The 19,387-nt window shown below is 43.8% G+C and overlaps 1 protein-coding gene and 1 long non-coding RNA gene across 2 annotated transcripts in view; one reads left to right on the top strand and one right to left on the bottom strand.

Annotated features, from left to right (window-relative positions):
* Positions 1-19,387, bottom strand: part of LOC131280915 (uncharacterized) — a 179,611-nt gene that overhangs the window by 60,474 nt on the left and 99,750 nt on the right. The window lies entirely within an intron of this gene.
* LRRC52 (leucine rich repeat containing 52) lies at positions 60-18,077 on the top strand. The gene is made up of 2 exons (XM_004464835.3): positions 60-964; positions 17,618-18,077. The coding sequence occupies exons 1-2, from the start codon at positions 343-345 to the stop codon at positions 17,941-17,943; spliced, it is 948 nt and encodes a 315-aa protein (XP_004464892.1). The 5' UTR covers positions 60-342; the 3' UTR covers positions 17,944-18,077.

Raw genomic sequence — 19,387 nt, forward strand, 5'->3', positions numbered from 1 at the left:
AGGTGTCAACTGGCAACCTCATTGTCATGTGGCTCTCCCCTGGCTCCCCTTCCCGCACAACTCAGGGAAAGGGTGAGTCCTTTCAAAGCTGCCAAGTGGGCAAGCTTCCAGCTGCAGTCTGGGAGTGAGCAATCGGCAGAGCCACCAAGCCGGGTGGCGGGGCGTCGGGCCTCGCGTTTCAACTTCTCTTCAGCTCTCCTGTAACGGAAAATTGCTTTGCACAAAGCTAGAGTGTTACAGTTCTTTCCAGCTCCCCTCCCCCGCCCTGCCCCTAGCCAGCCTTCTGACCAGAGGGACAGCGCCCGCAGGAAGGTGAAAGGCGGGGAATCGCTGCTTCTTACTATGTCCCTTGCTTCGGGCCCTGGGCCTGGTTGGTTACTCTTTTCCTTCGGAATGGGGCTGGTATCAGGGTCAAAGTGTCCAAATAACTGTCAGTGTCAAGATGAAGAAGTGATCTGCACAGGGATGCAGTTAACTGCATACCCCCCTGACATACCCCTGAGCACTCGGAGGCTGTATCTCAACAACAACAGAATCACTTACTTGCCAGCCATGAATCTAGGTCTCCTCAGTGACCTTGTTTACTTGGACTGTCGGAACAACCTGATTCGTGAGGTGATGGATTATACCTTCATCGGGGTCTTCAAGCTCATCTACCTTGATCTCAGCTTCAACAACCTCACCTTGATCTCCCCATACAGTTTCTCCGTGCTCAGCAACCTGGTGCACCTGAACATCTCCAACAACCCTCACCTGTCATCTCTTAACAAGTTTACCTTTGCCAACACCAGCTCTCTAAGATATTTGGACCTCAGAAATACCGGCTTGCAGATCTTGGACCAAGGTGCTTTCCATCACCTGGTGACACTAAGGACCCTGTATCTGAGTGAAAATCCCTGGAAGTGCAACTGCTCTTTCCTGGACTTCACCATCTACTTAATAGTGTCTCATCTGGACCACCCAGGTGAGGGCTGGATTGGGGATGGGGACGAGGAGGTGATGGAATAGGAGGAAATAGTTCCAGAAAGGTGAAGGCAAAGGATGGTTGGGATGGGAGCAAAAGCTGGGTTAAACTGATTGAAAGCATTTTTACTGTTCTACAAGAACCCCTCTTGGGTTGGCTGGAGAGGCCATAAGGCTTGGTAGGAAGGATGTCGGAATAGGTATCCAAGGAGCTGAGTTCTGGTTCCAAACTCAATTCTTATACATTTGTTGCCCTTGAGAAAGTCAGTTTTCTCTAAGTTCAGTTTCCTGAGCCTTGTAGGAGGACAATAATACTATCTAACAAAGAATTGTTGTCAAATAAAATGATGTGTGTGGAAATTATAAAAAGCATTACAATTGCAATGTAACAAAATAATACAGGGACACTGTAATCCACTGGTAAACTATTTTAATTTGCTTAATTCAAGGAATGAAATTTTCAGGGATCTCAAGGCAATTTCAGTCATTCATAGGTAGTAGAGAATATAAAAGGAGTATGATGTATGGAAGGGAACATTGGATAGGGATAAAAGGAGGAGTACATGGTTACCTGCACAATGAAAGGGAGAGGAGAGGAGGAAAGAAAAACCTTTTGATAGTTGCTCTGTTTTCAAGATACTAAGCTCATAATGAAGGAGAAAATGGCATGTATCAGTGGAGAATAAATAAGAGTGTCCACTGGGTAGAGCAACGAGATCCCAAACTTACAGGCAGATTCTCATGTCTTACATTGTAGATTTCTAAGCCAGCTGCTGCCAATCTATCCACTGAACCTACCCTTTCTCTCATGGCCCCTGAGGCATCCCACTGCCCCATCCCCTCTTTTCTATCCCATTCTCATCCTTCAATTCTCCCACTCTACCAACAGCACCTTCTATCCAGTGAAGTCACAGCTTTAGAGAAATAAGAAATAGCTCCTCACAGAAGTGCTGGAGCCACTGATGTAGTCCAGTAAAATTAGACTTTGGGTAGAAAATCAAACCCTCTCACAACCATGTCCTCCCTGCCTTCCCTGGGTCTTTACCTTTTACAAATGTTTCCATGGACCCAGCTTTACAAATGTCCAGCTGAAGCTTCTACCATGAAGTCCTGCCCACATAGAAAGGTTTCTGACCAAAATGACAGACTTTTAGGGAAATTAGGGGAAAAAGGAATAAAATGTGCCCTCCTGACCTCCCAGTGGGCTTGTCTCTTAACATGTCTCCTGTTTCACTGCATATTTTCAAAGACAAGGGGAAAGAATCTATCTTGCCAAGCTCATAAGCTCCTCATAAATGCTGAGTCTTTTGGGGTAGACCAAGCTTTCATTAACTGGCCATTGAGACCCACAAATACCCATGAATTATACTCTGCTAATCTCCTTCTACTGTTTGGTAGCCCAGAGGAATTCCCCCCCCCCCCCCCCCCCCCCCGCCCTGCCCCACGTCCAGGTCACTACATACAGGAGTAATCATATTGCTCCCATTAACAATTATCTCTTAAAAATGGGAGTGGCCATAAGGCCAGACATAAAAATAATTTGTATTTGTATAGAGCTTTGCAACTAGTGAAGTATTTTCACACTTGGTGTCTTATTTTGTTTGCTTTGTATATCATACCAATTCTTAAATTTTGTGTCTTAGGTCTGTGGAAGTGGCTCAGACTGATATCTTTAATCCTATCATACAGATGAGAAAATAGGCTAAGAGTTGTCCAATATTACACACCTAGTAAGGGCATGAAAATAATTTGAACCTCCTGCTTCCAAATTCAGTTTTTTTTCTCTGAGACTATACCATCTCTTAAATCCTCAAATCACATGGTAACTATCACCCTATAAGTGAGTTTAGTTACAAATGTAAGTCATGTTACAAGCAGAGCATCAAAACTTCAACTTTATTTCCTACCTGGCTATCACTTGAAGCTCACGCAAGATCATTTCCATTGGATAATAAACCCTAATCATCATAAATTCTTGTGATATGTCTGGACTTCCCTTGCAAACCCAGATTTCACACCAATCTGCCCAAACTCCAAAAAAGATAAATCAGACTTCAATGTCTAGTCTCATTTGGGCCTTATTCAATCTGGTTATCTCTTCCCATACACACATACAAACACACACACAAACACATATACAAAGACATACCCATATATACATAGCACACATACTCACCCATATTTACATACACAAATACACCTACACATGTAAATGCACACAAAGATACACACACATACACATAAAGTTGAATATACACATAGAATAAAATTCATTAGGTGCTTCCTTTGTCCTTTAGACAGACCACAACTAAGAGTAGATATTATTTCAGGTGAGTCACCTCTGATGACTCATGGTCTCTAGGATAGGAATATCTTGGTTATTGGCACTCTTGTGAACTCTTCAGATTTCACCACATTGCACAGTAGTCTCTGGAGTGCTTTAGAATGGAATCCACAGATTTCTGCCTACCTACCCCATTTTGGGATGTAAGAAGGATTTCCATGAAATAGGCTGAATAATCTGGATGTTTATAAGCAGAATCCAATTTGAAGATAAGTTCATTATAGACCCAGGGAAACAATGGACCTTTGGAGAATTTTATCTGTGGTGAGTATTAAGGTCAGAATTACAGTGTGGTACTAATATATATCCCTTCAAAAGCAAGGCAGTGAAGTAAGGGACTTCCATGCTACCACTCAGTTCATACATTCATTCATGTAAATATTTATTGAGTTCCTACTATGTGCCAGATAATTGCTCATGGAGGTAACTAACCAAGAAGCCTGGAGCTATGTATGGGGACTTAGGTAACTCTGGATCATCTGTGCTGTACATATCCCATTGTCCAGTCAGGCACAGCAGCACAAACCCCACAGGATGAGGTAGACAAAAGATGTCAGAACATGCCTGTTAGAGTAGAGTTGGTGCTTTGGACAGCTTCAGCTAGAGTTGATGAAGGACAGCCTGGTACCACACAGATAGTAGAGCACCATGTAGAGCTGTGAGATGTGATCAAAAGTACTTGTATTATTCTGCCCAGGACTTCTTATGTTTTTGTAGGATGCTATTCAAGTTTGTGACACTTTTTGAGGCTCAAAAGGGTCAATCTCAAATGGACAATCTCAGCCCTGTGCTAGGCAGTGGGTGGGAGAAACAGTGGAGCACAGGTTCTTGAGTGAAATATACCTGGACTATAACCCTATCCCTGCCACTTACTATCTGTAGGATACCAGACACATTACTTAACCTCTCTGAATTTCAATCTCCTCATCTTTAAAACAGAGGTAATAATAAAAGCAACCTACCAATGGCTGTTGTAAGGATGAAATAACATTTATGAACTACCATTAGCATTAAGCCTGACATACCATAAGAACTTACAAAACGAATGGTAGGCTGGTAGACATAAGAGGGTAGAGTAGAGACAACCTCAGGTGGTCTCCCGGACAAGCACTAGAATTCAGGAAGGCCCAGCACATGTGGAATTAGAGGACAGTGTACCCTGTCTAGAAGGCATGACTGTGAAGTGTAGGCAGGGATCTAGATAGATGTGAGAAGATGGTAACAGGTCCTAGGACTCTGATTCCTGAGAAAATGGAGCAAGAAGAATTCTAGAGGGTGTTGGAAGTTGGACAAGTAATGAACACAGGAGTTCAGAAGCCTGGAAAATAAAACCAGAAGCCAAAACCAAGGCTTGATCTCAACCTGGGCCAAGAGACTCAAGGCTGACTACAGCAGCAAGCTGTTTGTCCTCAATTTGCCTGAACTCAGAATTCAGACTCTGACTAGGGACAAGTCCCACTTCTAGAGAGAGGTATAGACATGGAGACAGCTTTCTAGCAACCAGAGTGATGGGGGCAAGATCAGCTCCACTGTGGAGCCAAAGGGACCTTGGAAGAAAGAAGTCACCTATGAGGTACAATTTTGTGATGTGAAGAACACCTTTGCCCCAACATCTCCCCCATCTACTGCCTACCACAGAACTGAAAATAACCATTAGAGATTCACCATTTTATGTCTCAAAAAGTGTCACAATCTTGAACAGGACCCTAAAAAATACTAGAAGTTCTGGGAAGAAATATAAGTACTCTTAAGCTTTTATCAGCTCTCATAGCAGAAGGATTGGATTTGTGGTAACCAATTAGCTAAGACTAATTATGGGGTTTTTTGTTTGTTTTTAAGATTTATTTTTTATTTATCCCCCCCCCCCCCCGCCCCCAATATTCTGATCTGTGTCCATTCACTGTGTGTTCTGTGTCCACTTGCATTCTTGGTGACACCAGGAATCTGTGTCTCTTTTTGTAGCATCATCTTGCTGCGTCAGCTCTCTGTGTGTGTGGTGCTACTCCTGGGCAGGCTGTGCTTTTATCACGCAGGGTGGCTCAATGCAGGGCACACTCCTTGCATGTAGGGCTCCCCTATGCACCCCTGCATGGCATGGCACTCTTTGTACACAGCAGTGCTGCACATGGGTCAGCTCACCACATGAATCAGGAGGCCCTGGGTTTGAACCCTGGACTTCCCATATGGTAGGGGGATGTTCTATCAGTTGAGCCACGTCCACTTCACGAAGATTAATTCTGTAACAGTGAGGAACCTTGAAGGAACCAGAGGTCCAGGAAGGAAATACACAGATCTGAAAAAATGAGACATGAGTCCAATAATATACCTTTCCCTGCATCACATTTCTGCTAAGACCCATAGAAGGTCTGTAGAGAACACGGAGAGCTTCACTCACCTTACTTCATCACAAATATAAACTGAATAGGAATACCAAAACTCTCAAGCTGATAAGCAATTCAGTACTATTATCAAAGGTTTTTGAAAAAAACTTCCAGAAATCTTCCAGATGCAATGAAAATTATTCAGTCCTCAAGGAGTACACATAGTCACTTCCCAAATACAAAAGTTACTGCAGCAATGGAGGTGTGCCATAATATGCCAGTTGCTAGGGTGCTCTAGTGAGACTTGGTCAACACAGAGTTAAAACAGACCCACGGATTCCATTTCCTTTTTGGCCCAGGTCAGCAAGTAGGAGGACTAATTCTTGGCCGGAACAGTAATTTTCCAGTCATTAATGCTATTTGAAGGTGATAGTAGCAATCAAGCTCTTCCCAGGATATTTGTTGCTCCCTAGATGGACAGGGTTAGATGCCTCTCAGATGTTCTCAAAAACACACTGAACTCTAAGCTCTTGGACACAAGGGATCCAGCTGCCAAATCCCCTCCCCTCCTCCCAACTTTAGACCAGTGCTGTCCAAAAGAACTTTCTAAAATGATGTAAACAGTCTATGTGGCTATTGAACACTTGAAATTTGGCTAGTGTAAATGAGGAACAGAAATATTTTGTTTTATTTTATTTCAACTCATTTAGGTTTAAATAGTCCCCTGAGGCTAGCAGCTACTGTATTGGGCAGTGCAGTCTGTTAACATAGGATGCTTAAGCTGGAAATTAAGAATCCAGCCCCCTCAGAGATAGGTGGCTGTAGAGTCAAGCCCAGCATGGAGGTCTGACATCCAAGTTCAAGATTTTTTCCCAATGATTTTTCCTTACTATTGGGCACATCACAGTCCACTCAACTCTGAAAAATTATTGTACGCGCATTAGGTATCCAACATTGTTTTTTAATGCTGGGGTGGTTATCACAGAGAAAGGCATTCTAATTCCTGTGTTTGATAAGGCAATCTAGGGATACAAGAGAAAAAAACAGATGAACACCCAGGGAGCCCTACTCTGGTCACAGTAATCACAGTAATGGCACTTTGTGTTGTGGGGCAAGTCATTTCCCCTCTCTGGTTCTCTTTTCTTATCTATAAAATCAGGGCAATGGATTAGATACTCTCTAAGATCCCTTCTAGCTTGCAGTGTCTAGACCTAAATAAAAGGATATAATACACACTTATGTGAAAAAAGAGGAGAGCAGTGGTCAGTGGGCAAGATTCCACGAGCAAGTGCATAATGTAGAAGTGCTGAGGTGGAGACGTTCCTGGAGATGAGGGGTAGGGTCACATAACTAGGAAGTATAACTAAGAAGCAGGCAGCCTCTAACTCCTGTACCACCATCCCCCACCTCCTGTCTTAAGCACCCTCTAAGTAACTTTCCCAGTCTTTCCACCCAGTCCTGGTCTGCCAAACCAGTGGTTCCCAAACTTTAATGAGCACAAGCATGCAGACCCCATGTTCAGAGATTCTGACTCAGTGGGCTTCTGTTGCAGGTGATGCATTTTGTGGAAATCCTATGACAATGGTCTGTCTTCTGTACCTACAATGGCTAATCCAATCGATGAAGATATTACTGGCCAATAATGGTTTGATATGTCTCCCTCAAGGGGAATTTGCAATTTGACAGGGACCAATCCAGGAACCACAAGAAGGAAGCAGAAAGTGATAGACTAATCCTGATAAGACTAGGAACAGTTTGAGGACTGAGGCTCCTGCTCTGTCTGCTCTTAAATTATAATCCTTAGGCAGTCCCAATGGTGCTTAATGGTGGGGCCCACAAACTAGAGAGGGGGTCTCAGCATGGGTGTCAGAGAGGCAGGTGAACAAAGTCACTGAGGGGCACCTGCAGGGAGCATATGGGCCGGGACATGTACTGCTTGAGTGCCAAGTCATTTTGAGGGCATTTCAAGCAGAGAACATCTTCATTTCATTCAAGGCTATTTCATGCTGTATTCAATGCTTCTCTAAAAGGATAATGGCCCCATTTCAACCCACCAAGTACAAAGTCATCCACACTGTGCCAAAACTTAGATTTCAAGAATGAATTCAGGTCCTCGTTCTGTTCCACTATAAATGCTAACCCATCTCCTCCATCAGGAAAATTACAATAAAGACCAGAGGCCAAGAAAGAGAACTGGCTGGGCAGCAGACAGTGCCAAGGCTGTCATCTGCTCCCCCATATAGCTCTCCTACTGTGTAGCTCAAACATCCCAGCATTGTGGGGACTTCCTGCAGAGAGCTGGAGGAGCAGCCTCATGAGGCCAGTGAGGAAGCCGGCAGGTGATACTGGGTTAGTGATCCTAAACCATACAGGGGAATTAGAGAAGGGATGGAGGTGGCAAGTACATGCACTTTAGAAAGGATCCCTTGGTGATTCTGACCCAATCCCTAAACTCAGCCCAGTTGAGATCCCTGGGACATGCTGACCTAAGGTTCCTTGAATCTCTGAAATGCCAGGCCTCTATGCATGGCCCCTCAGGTCAGCTGACATCACTCAACCCTCTAGCAAAGTAGCCAAGGTTGGTGTCCTCATTTCTAGAGGCAAAGAGTGCCTCAACCTGGAGGCAATCCATCAGAGAGTGACTGCAGCTAGAAAGAGAAACGGGACCCCAGCCATGAAGGGCCCTGAGTATTTTTCTGGGAAATAGGCAGTATGTCCTGAGTGCAATGATAAGCCATTGAACGATTTTAGGTCAGAGCACTTTAGAAAGATTACACAGCTGCATATTGCAGAAGGTTCAGGAGGCAAGCAAGCTGGAGGCAGTGCTGGGAGGCTCCTGTAGATATCCAGGCCAGAGAAGATGGAGAGGTGTGGGCAGGTCAGAAAAAAATATTTAGAAGGTAGAATCAACAGAACCTGGGACTGTTGGGACACACCCATATTCCCTGTACTTGTTTTTATAGGCTGGAAGCCCTTTGAGAGCAAAGAGTCTATCTGAATCTTCAGAGACTAGCAGAAGGCCTGCCAGAAAATGCTCAATAAAATATATAGAGAGAAAGATTGAATGAATGAATGATATTTGGAAAATAAAGGAAAGGGAAAGATCAAGGACGACTCCTAAGGCTTTGACTTAGACAAATGTGGGGCCCTCATGGAGATAGATACTTTTGGAGGAATGGCAGTGAGGGAGTTAGGGAAGAAGCTAAGTCCTGTTTTGAATGGAGGTTCCTGTGAGCCTGTAGGCATTAGGATGTTCCTTTTTTTCCCCAAGCACTCCTTCCCTCTCCTGGTAACCTCTAATGTGCTTTCTGTCTCGCAAATATGCTATTCCTAGCTATCTCTTATGAATGATATCATGTAATATCTGTCTTTACATGCCTTGCTTATTTCATTGAGCATATTTTCAAGGTTCTTCCATGATGCAACATGTCTCACGACTTCATTCTTTCTCATGATGGACTAATATTCTATTATATGTATATACCACATTTTATTTCTCCATTCATTTATGGATGGACACTTGGGTTCTTTCCACCTTTTAGCCATGCTGCTATAAACATTGGTGTACAAGTATCCATTTGAGACCCTGTTTTTACTTTCTTTGGGTATTTACCTAGAAGTGGAATTGCAAAGCCATATGATAACTCCATATTTAACTTTTTGAGGAAACACTATAATGCTTTCCACAATAGTTAGTAGTTGCAGCATTTTATATTCCCACCAACAATGCACTAGAATTCCAATTTCTTTGTATCCTCTCCAACACTTGTTTTCTGGTTTTGTTTTGTTTTTTTGAATAATAGCCATCCTTGCAGATGTGAAGTGGTATCTCATTGTGATTTTCATTTCCCTAATATAAAATGATGTTGAGCATCTTTTCATATGCTTATTAGCCATTTGTATATCTTTGGAAAAACATCTGTTGAAGTCCTTTGCCCATTTTCTAATTAGGCTATTTGTCTTTTTGTTGTTGGATTGTAAAAGATTTTTTTATATTCTGAATATTAAGCACTTGTTTGATGTATGGTTTGCAACTATTTTCTCCTATTCTGTAGGTTGTCTTTTCACTTTCTTCACAATGTCCTTCAATGTATAACAGCTTTCAGTTTTGATGAAGTCCAATTTATCTACTTTTTTTTGTTGTTGTTGCTCATGCTTTTGGTGTCGTAACATTTGGATATTCTTTCTCAATTCAGAGTAGAGGACAGGGCACAAAATATATATTTGGGAATCATCGGCTCATTTGTAATCACTGAAACCAAACACAGGATGAGATCAGCCAGGGAAAGAGTTTAGAATGAGGAAATAATAGGGTCAAGGGCAGAAACTTTGGGGAATGCCAGCATATTGAAGGGTCACGTAAGGAACAGCAACCCATGAGGTACACTGGGTAAGAGCAGCCGAAGAGGAGAAAGAAAATTAGAAAAAGTTAGATTTATGGAAGGCAAGAGAGGGAAGAGCCAAAAAGTGGGAGCAGGTCAGAGAAGTACTGAACAGTGTCCATTGGATTTAGCTATGAAGTGGTCTCTGCTGACTTGAGTGAGGGCAGCTCCAGGAGCATGGTGGGAACAGATGTCAGACAGCAGTGGGTTGGGGACTGAGCGGTAGGGAGGGAAGAGAGCACAGAAAGCAATGTAAACTACTTTTAGGGCTTGTGACTGTGGACTGAAGGAGAAGGTGATAGTTGAAGTGTAAAGAGGGAGTGTTTATTTAGGAGAAGAGATCCAAGCAGGTTTTTTATCTGCTGATGGTAAGGAGTCAATGCAGAGGGAAAGGACAAAGATACAGGAAAGGAGGTGAGTAACTGATAGGGTGAAGTCCCCATGGAGGCAGGAGCAGATGGTTTCCCAGACAAAAGGGAGGGTAAGCCTTGAGCTGGGAAGGGCACCTCCATGGAAAGAAACCAGGATAAGCACAGACAGGGATGAGCAGGAGGATGTGGGGACAGATGGAATCAAGCTCCCCCCTGCCCCACTCAGAGCCTCTATTTTTTTTTCAGTGAGATAGAAAACAAGGAATGACTTAGTATCTATTAAGTACACAGTTTCACATGATATCTTCTATGATAACTTCCACCCAGTTGGGCAACTATAAAATATCCCACCCTTTTTTGAGACACTCATATCCTCATCAAGCAGGCAAAATAAGATGGGTTGCACCTGGTTTTCAATCCAGCCTCTATCATTAGCAACTGTGGGACTTGGAACAACCATGATCTTCACGTCTCAGGTTCTTCATCTGAAAACAGAAGTTAAAACAGTACCTACTTGATCGGGTTGCTGAGATAATTAACTGAAACAATGCACATAAACATTTTAGAACCGTTCAGAGTAAGTACTAGCTTGCTGCTACTGTTAAAGTTCCTAAAGTGAAGAGCCCAGTTGCCTGGTGCAGAGAACGGGAGGAGCAAACAGGCATAAGATGGACTGGGAGGCAGCCTTCCACTGGGGCTCATACTCCAGAGAGAGCCTGACTCAGGGTCCCCAGGGCTCCTGGGAGCAGTGCTTTTTAAGCTGTAAGAATGGCAACATTGTGTAAAAAGCCCCTAACCTGCTGTCTGGCCCATATCAGAAACTCAATGATTTTTTTTCATTTATCAGAGCAGTGGGTAGATTTGGCCTACACCTCAACCCAAATAAGGAGGTAATTGAAACATCTGAAACATCTGATTAAAGCATAAAAACTGGTAGTCAAGTCATGTTAGACAAACCCTTGTAATCATCAATGTATTTTCTTCTAATGGTCAAGATGCTTTGACCACAACATTTGGCTGAGGAGAGGTACAAGCTTTGTTATCCAGGCAAATGTGCATTTGACATTCACAGTGGGGTAAGTGGCCCAGCTTGTCATCCAAATTGCATTTGCTCCACTGATAGTTATTGACCACCAGGCAGGGGCCAGGGTGTGTGGACAGAAAGGTACATACTCACATGGAGCATCAGAGGGGGAGGAAAGCAACAAGCAAATACATAACTTCAACTAACAATAAGTGCCACAGAGGAAAGTAAGGGAGGGGAAGGGAAGAGCATGCCTGGGATTGAGGGGAGAGGCAGATACTTTAGGTAGGGTGGCCCTAGAGAGGTGATATTTGAGGAGAGTTCTGAATAAAGTGGAAAGCAATGGAAATATGAAGGATGGAGGGAGTGGGTGGGCTTTCCAGACAAGGGGGAAAGCAAATGCAAAACCTTGAGGTGGGATGAATTCAATGTATTAGAAGGTGAGTATGGCTGAAGAAGAGGGAAGGGAAGATAGAAAATAAATGAGATAGAAAATTAGCCAAAGGTCAGATCACATATGGCCCTATAAGCCACAGAGAAGATTTTGGTTTGATTCTAAGTGTGATGGCAAGTCATGGGTGGGTTTGGGGCAGGCAAAGGGCATGCTCTATGGTTTACAGGTCTGTCCAGATGCTATAAAGAGAAGAGAGGCAAAACAATGGCACGAGTTAGGAAGGTAATGCACTGCAGGAAAGGGAAAGTTGTGGCTTGGGCCGGGGCTCAGGGGATGAGAAGATGTAAGAAGTAGGATATGTTTTGAAGGTAGAAATAACAGATGTGCTCATCAACTGAGTATGAGACGTGAGAGAGGAAGCCAGAAGGATTCGCAAGTTTCTATCTGGGTGACTTGGTGAATGGTGGCCCCCTTCTGCTACTGAGCTTCTCTAAATTACTTGTCATCCATGAGGACAACTGTCTGCTAGCTGGAGTTATCTGAGCAGATGGGTTGTTATTAAGCAGATCCAACCTTAGGCCAAACTAAGAAGCAGCCAGAGTTTACCTTTAGTTTCCCACCTGGTACATTCCCCATCCCTTTTGTACAGCTGGCTCCCTTCACCCCATCAAAACAAGAAAAGATGGTAGGAGTTTAGCAAGAATTTACCTGCTAAAATGGTTTAACTCATTTGTTTCTCTTTCAGAAGGCCTCACATTTTATGCCTTATTTTACTGGTGAAATGAAAGGTTTTACCTCCTGCTGACAGAATTCTGCGTACTGAAAAGCACATGCAACCACTTATACAAAATAAACAAACAATCCCATAGCCTAAACACATTTAAAGCACAGGAATAATCAGGTTGAACTTGCTGAACTTCAAAGGTCTCTTCTATGAGTCTACAAACCACATTTAAGCCTTAGAAAAATATAGACTACCAAAAGGAAAAAAAAAATTGTACCAGATAAAAACTGTACTGCCCAAGCCCTAATTGTCTAAAACCTTAAGGTTTCAAGAGGTCTAAGATGGTTTACACCAGGGTTCAGCAAACTTTTTTTGGCAAGAGGTCAATATTTTAAGCCATGTGGCCACATGGTCTCTGTCACAGCCACTCAACTCTGCCTTTTGAAGCATAAAAGCCGCCACAGAACATGCATAAATGAATGGGCATGGTTGTGTTCCAATAAAACTTTATTTACAAAAGCAGGCAGCAGGCTGGTCTAGTTCTACAGATTGCAGTGTGCGGAACCCTGCCTATGACATCACAAGAAAAGCAGCTCTAGGTAGGCAAAGGCAGAATCCAACACCAACACCAGGACTAGACACTCTCACTGGCCTATCCCTAAGGATCTGAGAAAGGGGCCTTGCTGGCCAGTTGGCTCTGGTGTTGTTGGGCTGCCACACTGTCCATTCTAGGTTCTCTTATAGAGAGCTGTCTCCTCTGGGCCACTCAGTGTACAGCTGAATATAATCGTGATCTCTTCAAATTCCAATTGGGAAACTTGTCCTAAAGAGCAAAGCCAAAGATACAAGAGTTGAACTGCTATATGTGATCAGACCAATAATCCACCCATTCTCTCATGAATATATCAACAGACATTTATTGAACATTTACTGTGTGCCAGGCATGAGAGATACAAAGATAAATAAAAAGGGTCTTGGACTCAAGCCTGTTTTCTGAGTGGGAGGCTGCTTCAATGCATGTGGGTCTAAGCCACAGATTCTCTTGCTCCTCCATGCATCTGGTTCAGGCAGATGGGTTTTCTGCCTATGAGCAATGTATTGTATATGAAATAAATAAGGGGGTGGCTTATGCTTCTGTAGGAACTATTTATAGGAAGAAGTTAAACATTAATTACATCTGTAATTGTACCTAGGTGCTTTAACTGGGACAAATGCCCTGGGCCCATTGCAGTAGGGCTGGGGGAAGGGACAACATGGGGCCTAGTCACCTGTCTATAATGCAAATGGCACCCTCAGGAGTTATGCAGTGTCCAGCATGGGTAATAGTACTTGGAAGCCCGTGTGAGAGGCAATGAGATTAAGAATGTCAAAGAAAGAAGAACATATGAGCAGAGTTGTGTCCAGGAGGGCCTGCAGGATGGATATTCATCGTGTCAGCACCATGATCATCATGAGTGGCACTAGTGCTTATTGCATGGATACTGTAAACCAGGCACCGTGCCGAGAGCTTTGTGAGTCTTCTCCCATTTAATTCACCCTCCCCCAAAGAAACATGAGATTACCGTTATCTTCTCCGTTTTACACATGCCAAAACAGAGTTAGAGAAGTTAAGAAGTTTGTACCAGAGCACATAATAAATAATGGAGGCAGGTTTTGAGCCCCATAGTCCAACCACAAAGCCCACAGAGAAGAGTTGTTCAAAACTATTCCTTCCATGGAAAAGAAGGGGTGAAAAGCCTTTCCAATACTTTTCACCCAGTTCATAGAGCAAGGCTAGCCTCTTGGCTGAAAGTGACTGCAATAGCACATTTCAATTTAGCTCATTCTTCCCTCTAGTTTTTTTTTTTTTACTCCCACCCTTCCTCCTCAAAGAAAGTGCCAGGCTTATTACTTAAGAAAAACAATAAAGACAAAAGAACTGAACTTTCCCTGAAATTTCTCTGAGAAGCTTCATTTTTTAATAAGAAAGTACTCCTGCCTCTAACACTCTTCCCTTCATTCATTGATTTATGAAATAGTCACAGAGCACTGAAAGAGTGAAAGGTCGTGGGTGTGGTTCTTTGTGGAGAAACTTTGTGAATGGACTCTGGAGCCAGAAGTACCCAGCCAGGAGTCCTGTCCCAGCTCTGCCAAAATCAACTAGTTCAACTTATTTGGCCTTACTAATGTATTACTTGTTTTATAACAAAACTTCTGTAGCATGGTAATAATGAAAACTACCTTGGGGGTGGTCAAGGGTAGAGATTAATTTTTTTAAGGTGTTAAGCACCTCATATAGTACCTGACACATAGATACTCCATGATCAGTAGATGTGTGCATAATCTCTAAGGTCATCATAACAGAACAGGAAAAGCATATATGACCAACAGGCTAAAAAATAGTAAGAAAGGAGAGGAAAGGGGACATAAAACAAGTAGATCAAGGGACAAATAGAAAAAACAATCCTAGATATAAACCTAAGTATACCAATAATTACATTAAATGTTAATGAACTAATTAAAGTACAAAGTTTTTTGGCTTGGATGTCCTTCTCAAATATATCTGTATTTGTATATTCTTGCATCTCTGGCATTTTGGCAGGTGACCCAAGCCCTCTCTTGATTAATGAAGAGCTCCCAGGAACCATTCCCCCCAACCTCACCAGCCCCATTCTTGGGCATCCTGAGCAAATCCCCAGAGCTCCTCAAACCAGGCTGACTGGAAAGAAGTCTAGAGGCATAATTATATTCCTGCCCCTTCACAGCAGTCTGAAATGAAGGTCATGGGCTCCAACCGCTTCCCCTTTACTCAGGAGCTCTTGGGCAGGGAAGGGCAGCCCTGAGGGCCACTGTCACATGCTCAGTTTAGAGTGGGGCTTCTTCCTCTGCCTTCCTCTTTAATCATTGCAAACAGTTGATATGATAAAATTCTTGTGTGGACTTACTCTCTGTGTCTACAGATGCCTCCAAGTGCACATCCTCAACAGTATTCACACATCAGGCCATCTTCCTGAGAGTAACAAAGTGACCTCACTTTAGGCACACTGATGCAGAAGCAAGGTGCAGGTGATAGTGTCCAGCTTGGAGATAATTTGAGATCACTCAGGTCTGGACAGCTCTTTCTAGCCACCCAAACTCAACTGCCTCTTTCCCAATGAACTCACTTCTGTCCTCCATTTTCTAAATCTCCTACCTCTAGCTCCAATCCAAACCTGAGTTCCCTAACTTTCTTGATCCCCAACCATACTGACATGGTCTCATAGTCTGGCAGTTCCTGCCCTAAGGTTTGGGGGAAGTTTCTCCCCATTCTAGCTTCTGTTTGAGTACCCCACTTCTACAAAGCAAGCTCAGACAGCTCTGTCCCAGTTTTATCTAACTGTCCTCTGTCTCCTGTCTAAATATTGCAGGTTATCTAGAAGTTCATGTTAGGAAACCTCTCTGAGTTTGTTTCCTTATATGTATAAGAAGGCTGGTGATAATATGTGCAACAAGGTTGTCATGAAAATTAAAGGAGAGAACATTTGTAAATCACTTACCATGAAGTAAGAGCTCAGTAAATAATAGCTGCTCTTATGACTTTGTTCATGATTATCACAAGCCCTGATCTCAACCCTAAGGTTAAGCTCCTTTATGTACTGCCTGCTGGATATATTCACTTGGCCACCCACTACAGGCACCTTGGCATCAGCATGGTGGAATGTATGGAGCTAGAAAACTGTGAGGCCAAGCTCTGTACACTCTCTGTGCACCAGACACACTAACCTGCCTGCTTTCCCACCAGTGACAATTAGTCCTCTTGATTGCACTGAGGGTAGGTATCATTCTTTGTACTTATAAGATGAGAAAATGGGATTCAGAGGGAAAATCAAAATTCTACAGATGTTTACAAAACTAGTAAGTGGCAGAGCTCAGATGTGAACCCTGGTCTGTCTGGCCCCAGAGAACACTTTTTGTTATATCCTGAAAACCCCAGTGCTAGATGTGCGGAGGTGCACAAAGAAGTAGCCAGGGTGCTGGGTCAGCTGCTAAAAAAGACTGAAGACTCACAGAGATCATGTGATTAGCCAGCAAATACCAACATTGCCAGTGAGAAGCAGAACAGCTTCCCCTACTGGATGTCTCTTTCTCTTGAACTCCTCAATGTTTTCCCCTGGGTGAAGTAGTGGGGAGGGTGGGGAGCAGAGAGGGAAAGGACACAAGTAGGCATTTCCAGGCAATCTTCCCTTCCCAAGAGTTAGTCGAACATGTTGTGATGTCCTTGGGAGCACTAGTGGTCCCTGGGCTCAGGTGCAGATAAGGGAAAGGGCTAAAGTCCAAGGGGAAAGGTGAGGGTGAAGAAGAGGGAAGAGAGAGATGATGATGAACACAGGAGGATGTCTGTGGAGTGGCTACACTTCATGGAAATCTTGCTTGAGTTTCCGACCTCCCAGTGCCTGTTGTGGTGTCTCCTTCCTTGGGGAACTGAGAAAGCAAAGCTCACTTCCACATGGTGACCTGAATGCAGGCAAGCCTATGGGCAAGAAGCAGCCTAGGCACAGTACTTCTCAAATGTTAATGTGCCAACAAATCACCTGGGAATCTCTTTTTTTTCCTAAAGGTTTATTTTATTTATTTCTCCCTACCCCCTCATTGTTTGCACATGCTGTGTTGGTTCATCTTCTTTGTTTCTTTAGGAGGTACACAGAAGCAAACCCGGGACCTCCGATGTGCACCTAATTGCTTTGTTGTGTCTCATTATGTTCTTCTTCTTGTTCTCTTGTTGCGTCACTTTGCCATGCCTGCCTGTCATGCCAGCTCACTGTTTCTAGGAGGCCCTGGGAACCAAACCAGGGACCTCCCATGTGATAGGCGGGAGCCCAATCACTTGAGCCACATCCATTTCCCTGCAGATCTTAGTAATACTGACACAGATTCTGCTTCAGGAGGTCTGGAGTGGTGCCTGAGATTCTGCATTTCTAACAAAATCCAGGGGTTGCAATGCTGCTGGTCCACAGACCACACTGAGTAGCGAGGATCCAGGCAGCCACTTCAGGACCCCTAAGTCCCTAGGGACCTGAGTGTTCCATTGCAGCAACAACTGTTTCAGCACTATGCCTGCTGTGTTTTTCCTCACAGATGAACAAAATGCCACATGCATCGAGCCCCCAGAGCTGGCAGGGTGGCCCATCACCCGGGTGGGGAACCCACTCCGCTACATGTGCATCACGCACCTGGACCGCCAAGACTACATCTTCCTGCTGCTCATCGGCTTCTGCATCTTCGCTGCAGGCACCGTGGCCGCCTGGCTCACGGGCGTGTGTGCCGTGCTCTACCAGAACATCCACCGCAAGTCAGGGGAGGAAGAGGCCGAGGAGGAGGCCGGGAAAGGTCTGGAGGACAGCAGGCAGATTTTTTATGACAAGAACAAACCTGGGCAGGACGGATTCCCTCAGCTGATTTAGTTGCTAAAGACTGATACCGGATGTTTCTTTCCTCCCCCTCCCTGCTTTTTCTCTTACCCTCCCCTGCCAATCTCTCAGTGCTGTCTTAGAGATTGAAGCCTATACGTTAAATAAACAAAACTCCTTATTGACCATTTCCCAGGTTGGCCCCTTCTCTCCCCACCAGCCCAAGGATATTTCCTTGAATTGGGCAGGATTGGGTGGAAACACTGTTGGATGCAGCTACATTTCACAGATGCCCTCTCCAAAAGCAGGCCCTCATGTTTAGCAAGCATCTACAATGTATGCCCTCCAACTAAATACTAGAGAAAGGAATATAAGAAATACAAGATTAAAGACATGTTCTCAAAGAGCACACAATTTGAGGGGAAGTCAAGATTAATAGGAGTCAAATATGAATCATACAGAAAATTACAAGACACCATGACAAGCACTGACATTAATTGAATGGATCCAGGAGGTCTCTTTACTCACTGTCTTGTAATTATCACCACAATCCTATGAAATTGATATTATTTTACAGTGGAAAAATGAGGGCCACAAACTTAAACAACTGGGCAAGGTCACCCAACTGGTAAGTGGAAGAGCCTCCCAAAGTCTGCATTCTTTCATGTATGAAAATGCCTTCCTAGGAAATGTTTAGCAACATAACCAATATCCATTATGTAAGCTTTTGATAAAGGAACGAGGCATACGGAAGGGGCACCACGTACTTAGTCCTTATAAGTAACCAGCATTGCACCCAGTTTATACCTATTTCTCATTAGGATAAAACCCTCACAACAACCAGGGCAGATGGTTATTATTACCCTCATTTTCCTGAAGCTCAGAGAGGCAAGTTCAGGATCACACAACTGATAAAAAGCAGAGCAATTGCCGAACCCCGCCTGCCTGATCCCCAAACCTGTGCTCTGTGCACTATGAATTCCTGTCTTTCATGAAGTTCTAAACAGAACAGCCAAGTGTACACAGCATGTCCCAGCTCTCAGGGTTGGTCAGAGATTGGGAAAGGCAGCAAAAGATAGGGAGGCTCACCTCAGGCTCTTAGATCCACTTCAGGTCTTCCCTTTCTCTCTTTCCAAATCAAAATCCTGCCCATCCTTTAACAATCAGATCAAAGTCCCCACCCATGAAGTTGGCTGCCCCTAAACCTCCAAGCAGAGCTGTTTGGCCTCTGCACTTGGACTGTGGATTGCATGTAGCTCTAATCAGCACTCCGCCACCCCAACTCCAATTCATTTGATGCAGTAGTTAAGAGTTGGGCTACTGAGTCTGGGGCTGGGTTCCTATCCTGATTCTGCCCTTTCTACTGGGTGAACTTGGGTTTCCCACTTGTAATCATCTTGAGGGCAGAGACTGCCTGTTATTCTCTATTGATACAGCACTTAGGGCAGTCCCCACAAAGTAGGGACTCAATAGGTGTTAATTCTTGCATTTTATTTAA

This window comes from Dasypus novemcinctus, chromosome 13 (genome assembly GCF_030445035.2).
Source record: "Dasypus novemcinctus isolate mDasNov1 chromosome 13, mDasNov1.1.hap2, whole genome shotgun sequence".
Classification (NCBI taxonomy): domain Eukaryota; kingdom Metazoa; phylum Chordata; class Mammalia; order Cingulata; family Dasypodidae; genus Dasypus; species Dasypus novemcinctus.

Bases quoted from the DNA above. Each gene is read 5' to 3' on its own strand.
- LRRC52 (XM_004464835.3), top strand. From the start codon at position 343: ATGTCCCTTGCTTCGGGCCCTGGGCCTGGTTGGTTACTCTTTTCCTTC. The intron at 965-17,617 runs GTGAGGGCTGGA...TTTTCCTCACAG, and splicing joins GTCTCATCTGGACCACCCAG to ATGAACAAAATGCCACATGC.